At 33.6% G+C, this 9,212-nt stretch overlaps 1 protein-coding gene across 2 annotated transcripts in view; it reads left to right on the top strand.

The window, feature by feature from the left end:
* The first annotated feature begins 1,102 nt into the window (after positions 1-1,102).
* Positions 1,103-9,212, top strand: part of LOC124833543 (mRNA capping enzyme family protein) — a 31,204-nt gene continuing 23,094 nt past the window's right edge. Inside the window, exons 1-8 of one of the 2 annotated variants that reach the window (XM_047308062.2) lie at positions 1,103-1,401; positions 1,509-1,539; positions 1,769-1,986; positions 6,225-6,363; positions 7,623-7,774; positions 8,000-8,083; positions 8,194-8,256; positions 8,979-9,107. In XM_047308062.2, coding sequence (XP_047164018.1) covers positions 1,852-1,986; positions 6,225-6,363; positions 7,623-7,774; positions 8,000-8,083; positions 8,194-8,256; positions 8,979-9,107 — 702 coding nt within the window. In that variant the 5' untranslated portion in view covers positions 1,103-1,401; positions 1,509-1,539; positions 1,769-1,851. The remainder of the gene's footprint in view (positions 1,402-1,508; positions 1,540-1,768; positions 1,987-6,224; positions 6,364-7,622; positions 7,775-7,999; positions 8,084-8,193; positions 8,257-8,978; positions 9,108-9,212) is intronic. The other variant, XM_047308056.2, reaches the window with a different exon arrangement.

The raw sequence follows: 9,212 nt of genomic DNA, 5'->3' as shown, positions 1-9,212 counted from the left end.
TGTTTAAACATTCTTAAAGTTAAAACACACATAAATTTAACAATAATTACTTTTTTTTTGTCATGAAAAATCATGTATTTTTTTTTCATAAAACATTTTTACTTAATAGGAAGATTTTAGTTTGATTATAAATAAACAAAAAAAAAACTTAAAGAATTTTATACCCAAAAGTCTTATCCATTAAATTATTCTTAAATATAAAAAATCTTTTAGGCATAATCAATTAAAATCAATGTACCACTTTATATCTTTTTCTTGTTTTCACACTGCAAATGTCATTATAATTAATATATTTACATATTTATATTTATTTTTGTAAAATCCGAATTAATGTATATAAATAAATTAAAGTCTATAATAGTTAATATTATGGATTGAACTCTGTAATGGTAAAATTTTTGTACCTCATTCATTCTTTATATATTTATACTCATTAACCATTTTTTTAATTTTATCATCGGAAAATACTGGACATAAAAATTGAAAGTATTTTTAATGTATAGTTGTAAGAATCATTTTTAAAGTAAAAATTAAAATGTTTTTTTTAGTATGCATATTTTATTGTACTTTTTCTTTTTCTTTTGATAAAAAGTTACAGTTATTTCTATTATATAATTATAAAAGGATAAAAATTAATAAAAAATTTAGAATGATTTCATATGTATATAGTTTATTACAGTTTTAATATAAATATTCATTTTTGTTAATTAAACTTTTAAGTATGTACATGGGCACAGTAGTTATAATAACATAAAACTTTTTAATTATAAACTTAATACCGTGTACAAAGGTTTTCTGAAACTTAAATTATATTATTAATTATTACTCTAAATTTCTAATCATTATCATTATATAATATGGAACATATTAAAATTAAAATAACAACAACTAAACGTAATAATTAATATGACCGTCACATCTTTATATTTGATAGTGATACTTGGTAATGCCGTGAAAAACTAAAAAAAGAGAGATATAAAAAATAAAACCGAAAATTTTGTTTTAAGAATTTAAAAGTTGAATTTAAACAAAATTAGGAAAAAAAATAACCCTGATTATTTATTATTTGTAGACATAGTTGAGAATCGTGAATTTCTTCGTCTGCGACCTCTTCCTGCTAAGTGCTAAGCGCTCTTTCTCTCTCCGTGCCTCCGTTCTTCTTATTCGATAATTAAAACACAAAGCAACAAACAAACTTCACTTTCTCTCTCTATCTAACTCTAACAAACAAACCTCTTCTCTCTCCACCTCTACTTTCTCTCTCTAGGGTTTCGAGGCGAACTCTCACTCTCGCTCTCTCAGCTCACCAGGATTGTAGGGTTCCGTTTTCGTGCGAATTGCGTAACGGTGGTGATCGACCGGGTTTTGATTCTCCGCGTTTCTCGTGGATTGCTTGCTCAGGTTTGTGAATTTAGACTCTTCTGCGCCTCCACTTCTGTTAAATTCTACGCTTGGGTGGATTTTGATGTGTATGAGAGTTTTGATTCTGCTTACGTGTTGCTCCTCAGAGTTGGGAGACGTGAGGTAACGCGAGACAAGGTGGGAAATTCGCTTTTTAATTTGTGAAAATTTGTTTTGTAATTGGGGTCTATTGCGAGAACCTTGATTTTGCGTTATTTTATTAGTTTTGTTGTTTTTCGTGATTGCTTTAGCATTTCATAATTGAAGGCATTTTGCATTTTTGTTACGAGCAGTAAGGTCGTAAAGTGTTGAGTTGTAGTAATTGTGGCTAGCTGGTTGATGGGTTTGCTGTTTTTGAATGGTGCAGGATTGCTGCAATTACTGACACACAAGGTTGTGGGGGCATTGAAGCTTATACTGTGGCGGACGAATGTTGTTACTTGATGCTTGATGATTGTTGCAATGGACTTGAATGCCTCGCCGGTTCCAGAGGAAGATGAAGATATTTTTGAAGAGAAGATACACGTTGAAGAGTTTCATGCACCCGAAGAGCGTGCAGAAAGTGGAGTCGATATAGCACGCCGGGTATCCTTCGTATATAAATTTTTGTCCTTTTTGATATCTTTTCTGTACCATGACAGTGACCTAGTTTGTTGGCTATGTGGTGCCATGGACAAGGACTACTGTGATGGTACTTCCTCGTATTATGGGATAAACTGTTGATGATTTTTCATTACGTTGTTTCATCAGGTTTGATTGTTATTTATGAGCTTGCAACATGCATGTTGATGTTCCTCACTATTTTTAATTTTACTGTTGATATCGTGATGCTTGAACTAATCTTTTATGAGCATCCTGTGTAGAGCATCCTATATTTTCTTTACTTTGGTGTATAAATTGATGTTTCCTGATATGAATATTTAATTCTTATTGATTGGCGGATAGGTGGATGTTTTATATACTCCATACAATATTATTTGCATTATTTTTTGATCCCTTTAGTTTTTCTGCTATGATGATTTGAACTTTTAATATTAATGCTGAACAGCTACCGAAGCATCTTATAGGGTTGCAGTCTGGCCTGGTTAATTTATAAATCTCTTTCTGTTTTCACCTTCATTGCATACTATATGAAATTGTCGTATAGATTGACTTCAGCTTCTACTTCTTAAAAGCTAATTTTCAAGTTTAAATAGTTTTAGTTACTAAACAACATTACTCTCTTTTGTAACTTCAACTTTAAAGTAACTTTTGAGTTCTGAAAATTCAGGCCAAACAGTATCTAAGGAACTATGCCAGTATTGCAGCAGCATCAGCAATCAACCAAGCATTCCACCATTTAGAAAAAAAAAATCATATGTTCATGTGAATCCATGCAGTTGTGCATATGCAGGAGAACAAATTCATTTTTTAATATTTGATATTGACTTGATAGTATTAGTTTGTTAGTTGTTGAGCCTATTTCTGGCTGGTTATTTTAGTGAGGTGATGGTAGTAATTGCATTAAATACTTCATTTTGATATCTACCTACTTGCAATAAAGGAGACCTATGATTAATAACTAAATGAATTTGGATTAATTTAAATTTTACTGCCAAATGTGCTCTAATGCAGAGTAAAAGAGTCAAGCAAATTTAGGCTTTGAATAGTAAGAATTTTGTGTCATCTATCTTCATATTTCTTCTCATATTGACAGCATTTGTGTTTGAATTGAAGTTTTTGTTTAAAAATAAGTATTAAGCTGATTCTTTTGGTGGTATAACTAAGCCAAACCAATAATGTGCTTAATAGGCTCTTGAAAAAATATAGGAAAAAGGGAATTTGAGATATCTTAACTTAGATCACTCTTTGGATTCATATTCATATTTATAGATATTCGTATCTTGCAACTAAAGTACAAAGAGAGAGGAGAGGAAATAGAATATAGTTTACCCCTTGGACCTTGAATACATATAGGTACACACCAAACCTTTATAAAGTTGTTCCAATATCCATATGAGATGTGGCAAGAGACGGTTCCTGAATGAAAGGGACAAAATATGACTTAGGAGATTCAAAAGACTCAGCTCTAAATCAACTCTCCCTTGAAGTTGAGGATGCATGTAAACAAATTTAGTTTCATCAGAAGTAACGTCCATGGAAGTAAAAAACTTTCGACTTGGAGGATGATAACAACAATATCCAAAATTTTTATAGATGCATAACTAGTGAATATGCATTTAACAACTCTAGGATCTAACTTTCCATGGTGCTGACTATGGATATGGACAACACAAAACATCCAAGCAGCCAACTATGAAGGTTTGATAGAAAATGAACTGATGGAAAGAAGACATGACTCAATGGGACTCAGACTATTTAGAACATGTAAGGGTAAACATTTAATAAAACAAGTAGTTGTTGGAAGTCCTTTTGTGGGGTTGAGTTAGGCTTAAAGTCCACTTCTTAACATGGTATCAGAGTCTATAGTTCGTCTTGGTGACCGGTTCAGACGAGTAGAATAGTCCCTAGATCGAAACAGTGGTACGAAGGGCTATTCGTGATTGTGGTTAGTTGGGAATGCTTCTGCTAGAGGGAAAGTGTACCAATGTGGAAGGGACTCATCCTTGAGGGGGAGATTGTTGGAAATCCAAGTGTGAGTCAAGTCCCACATTGGATAGAAATGAGAAAGTAGAGCACTATATAAAGGTGAAAGACCCATTAAGTCATTGCCTTAAGGTTTTGGGTTGAGAGTAGTGTCAATCCCTTATGTGGTTGGGTTCAAATTTCATTGGTGTTTGTATCTTTCCAGTGAACCTACTCCTCGATAAACCATCAGAGCTAGTTTAGAGTCTATCCTGCTATCGGGCCGTTATCGGACCCCCCATTAATGTCTAGTCCCACGCTCAAGATGTATATACCTCGGTTTGAGGGGGTGTGTTGGAAGTCTCACATCGACTAGAGATAAGGCCAATTTAAAGTATATAAGTGGGTGCAAACCTCACCTTACAAGCCAGTTTTGTGGGATTGAGTTAGGCTTAAAGTTCACTTCTTAACCGTTGTAATTAGGAAAAATTTGCCCCAATAAGAATTAGGGACATACATTTGTGAAAGAAGTGTCTATGTTACCTCAAGAAGATGCTTGTTTCTCTTTCATGAATGCCATTTTTTTGTGGTGTGTCCACACATGTGAATTCATGAACAACCCCATTCTTGGAAAGGTATTTAGACATGTCATGATTTGCATATTCCCTCCCATTATCATAACGTAAGTGTTTAATTGATTATATATGAAGAATTTGACAAATAAGGTAAAAACTTCAAATTTTTCTTTCATGAGAAAAGTCCATGTAACATGGGTACAATCATTTATAAACGTGACAAACCATTTAACACTACATATACTAGAGTTTGATGAACCAAATCAAAAGGATGAACTTGGCACAATGGTGCTTTGCAATTTCACATACATCACATTTAAATGATTAAAAAAACTCTTTAGAAAATAAGGAAGGGAACATAGATTTTAGAAACAAAAAAGTATGAAGTCCTAGATGATGGTGGAGAAGCCAAATTTGAAAGGAGTCAAAGGTAGTGCAAGATTGTATGCAAGAGGTAGTCATTTGTCTTCTAATACTATTATGATTCTCTAGAAATCTGTAACAGCTGATTTCATTCTAATAGTGGTCTTGGATTCCCTTAAGTATATAATGATTTGTGTTGTCCCAAATTTGGAAATTAGAGTTATCTTGATATATGGCCTCTCCTTCAATATGATTGAGTCTACTTGTACCCTTTAACGTGCATTTGGTAAATTGAGCCCATTGGAGATAATTATGACCATTAAGACAGTTGTCATCAGGCAAGTATGGAAGATTAAGTTTGACGACGGTAGTGGCAACAACAGCTGCAAAGGCAGCAGTGACGCAACAATGACAATTCCAGTGACAACTCTGCCGGTGACAGCTCCAGCAAAAGCTGTAGAGGTAGTTTGGCAGTAGTGCGACTCTGGCAAATGGCAGATGATAATGGCTTATGAGAGCAGCAACGACAGTGTACTAAGACATTAATGGGTGCACTTATGTAATCAAAATCGTAATGAAGAAATGTGGAAGCAGGATTCCCAAAATCAAGACCTCTGATATCAACGTGAAATGATTAATGTGAAAGAAAGAAGATTCTTATTCAATTGATCGATTTGAAAAAATACATCATCCTCTACAAATAGAGAACTCCAATCCTGAAGTAATGATTACAAAGAGATCTCTATTACCTCTCAAACAACTTCTTTTAGTATACTTAATAATATCCTACTAACAACACACAATATTTAAACCCAAGAGATGTGACGTGGTTGGCCCCCACGTGTGAAAATGAATGACAAAATAGAGTTAAATCTTTCATTTCGCTTAGAAAAAAGATCTAACATGATTCTCTAATCGACAGAATTCACTCTAGGACTTGAAGTTTGCTAAGTGAAGGAACTATTTGTTTTAATTTTGGCCAATGTGGATGACCAAGCAATCATGCAAAAATTGTATAGAAAACAACTTTTATATAGTTGCTCAGAGAAAAGTAATATAACTTGGGAAAAAAGAATTTGATAAATACTTTTAAAAATCTGAAATAGAAGACCACAACCCCAAAAATAGATGTTGTGTGCTATATTAATTTTTAATTAGAACAGGATGGATTCCTGAACAGTAATTCTTGGAGAAACCAATCATAAATCTTGCGTATTTTCTGCTACTTCATTAGGGTTTTTGAATAGTAAGATTTTTGAGCTGGTTTTTGTTTGCCTGTCTTTTCATTCACTCACTTCCTTTATTACTGCTTGCTTTTAGGAGCGTGAAGAAAGAAAGAGACGGTTGAAGAGAGAACGACCAGATGACAGACCTGTACAGGTGTCACAGTCACCAGGATATGATCAGCTATTTCCCTCTAAGAACCTTAAATCGTATGATAAAAGCAAGCTTCCTCCAGGTAAGAGTTTCTTTTCAAGCAGCACTTGCTGCCTTGCATTTGGTAACTACTGATGCTAAATTTTGACATTTCTTAATATATTTTATCCTTATGACATTTTTTTTTCTGTGGGTTATCATGAATGGTAAGTGTTGACTAAAGAGGCTATGGTGCTGCTATGGCAGAAAGTGGTGGTGGAGAAAGGCCACAGACTGCCATTTTATTATGATGGTGGCGTGGCAGGTTCTTTGTTGTGGGCTATGGTGGTCAGGGAGTGTTGATGGTGTCTGCTATGGCTGTGGTGGAGTACCTTCTGAAAATGCAAGAGGGAAGGGGCTTGGTCATGTGACCTGACCTACGTAAAAGGGAAAAGAAAATGTTTGGGTTGGGTGACCCAATCTGAATTTTGGCCCTAAACATTTCGAAAACCATGAAAGAGAAAAGAGGTTGGGTCACCAACCAAAACCCAACTCGTTACACTTTAATAAAGAGTAAATTTGATCAGCACACCCTAATAAAAGAAAACAACGTGCTTGATTTATGAGACAACATATGAATGAACCTGCACCTGCTCCTACAAAATGCACCAGCACTGCACAAGCACTGATTTGACCTGCACTGCAATCAGCCACAATGAGTTTGTGACCGAAGCCAGCACCACTCTCTGACTGTTCCACCCAACCACCATGGCTGCTGATCGTTTTGTCATTATTTGAAGTCTTCAACTTGGTGTTTTGATATCATTTTATTGTTATTTGAAATCTAAAACTTCTTGTTATTGCTAGTTTTATGTATTTTTCTTTTGCTTTGTAATTTTTTATATTAATATTAATATATGTGCTATGCTAATAATCCTCCTTCTAATATTAAATGAGACAGTGATGTGATTGATTTGTTGAAAATATAAAATGCATTCAATACTTACCATATAAAGGAAATAGGATGATTTGTAGGTAGTAAAACTTGATTATTCTTTTATACATATACATTCTATTTTGGTCATATGCTCCAATGGTATATTTGTGTGGTGATTTTTGGTTGGAAGACATAATCTGCCCTTAGTAGCACTCTGTATTCAGTTTTATAAACGTTGTTAATGGGGAATAAATTTGGCCAAGTATTTAATTATAAGTTTTTGTTTATATGGGGGGCTTTGGATTGAATGGTCCAATTCAGAACATTTTTTTATTTATAAAACGCAATGGACACATTTTTATTTGCTTCAGTCCCAAATTACAATTGTTTTACATGTACATGAAAGACTTATTCTTTACATGCAGGGTGGTTGGATTGTCCTTCATTTGGCCAGGAAATTTATGGCATGATACCTTCCAAGGTTCCACTTGGTGAATCTTTCCGTGATTGCATTCTTCCTGGTAAAAGATATTCATTTAAGCAAGTGATACATCAACAGAGAGTTTTAGGGAGAAAAGTAAGTAGAATTTTTAAGAAAAATCTAACACTTCATTTAGATTTTTGTTTCTCTGTTTTTTGTTCTTCTATGTCACTGAATTTTCTTCTATTTTGATATCTTTTTTGTTTACCAATTTCAATCTCTGCTTCTTGTCTTTATCAAAACAATTTAGAGAGTTAATGTTCTATTTCATGCATAAAGTTTACTGTTTATTTTCCCATTTTGTTCTCATGGTTTTTGCAGCTTGGCCTGGTGATTGATTTGACAAATACCTCTCGATACTATCCTGTGTCTGATTTAAAAAAAGAGGGCATCAAGCATGTTAAGGTTTGCCGTAGCCTAATTTTAGTCACCATCTCAAGATTTGATAATTTTGTCTTTGAAACTGTGGTGCAATATTCTTGTGCTTACATTTGAAGATCATTATTGTGGTTTAGATTCAATGCAAGGGGCGTGATTCTGTACCTGATAATTTAGCTGTGAACCAGTTCGTCTATGAGGTCTTGTTCTTTCCATATTATATTTTGTTCTATTCCATAATTATTTAATAGAGTTATTTTAGCCTTTATTTTTCTTTGGATTGATTTGGAATGTAGTTTAGTTGTTTAGCTCTAGGAAATGGGAACATCTTTATTATCTCTGCAATATGCTCCGAAAATATACTTCCAAAACTATTTAGCATGTATTTGAATATCATCTTTCCTTTAAATAAAGTTTTGTAAGAAGTTTTTCTGTAGAATCTTTGTATCACTTGAACTTCTATTTTTGTTTTCTGTATCACTGAATTGAAATATCATCTCACCTTTGCAATTGTTTATTTATTTGATAAACTATGTTTTGCCTTGTGCTTCTCTTTTCTCTACCTGGTACCAGAGCTCTTCTGAAACTTACATACAAATCTGAGAATGCATTGTCCTTTTTGAGGAAAAGTTTTATACTTTCTCCTGTTTCATTGGGGAGCAATATTTTGCTTTCTTCCTTTTTTATAGAAGACATTCACTATGAAATTAGAAAACACATTAAATGAGTTCAGAGGATAAGAGGTCGTCCTAAGAGAAAAAAAGGTAACAAACAACAGATATCAAGGAAAACATCAATGAAAGAAAACTACCCAGTCTCTTTTCTATAAGAGAAATTCTTTTAAATAGTGCATGCAACCAGTGGAAGTTATCCATCTCTTCATACCTAGTGATTTTAACAATGCGATTATTTACATTTCCAGGTTACACAATTTATGTTACGTCAAAAACAAAAGACCTATATACTTGTTCATTGTACACATGGGCATAATCGTACAGGGTACATGATCATTCACTATCTAATGCGTGCCATGTCTATGTCTGTTACTCAGGTCAGTTATGGAGGTGTTACCTTAAATCTGGTTTTCCTCCTCCCTCCTCATACTCTCTCTGTTCAAAATGCTGCTTAAGTTAATAAATATACTTGATTTGTCCTT

The sequence above is a fragment of the Vigna umbellata genome, chromosome 11 (genome assembly GCF_029865625.1).
Source record: "Vigna umbellata cultivar VRB3 chromosome 11, Vumbellata_1.0, whole genome shotgun sequence".
Classification (NCBI taxonomy): Eukaryota; Viridiplantae; Streptophyta; class Magnoliopsida; order Fabales; family Fabaceae; genus Vigna; species Vigna umbellata.
Note: the sequence above shows the minus strand (reverse complement) of the source record. Positions and strands in the feature narration are given on the sequence as shown.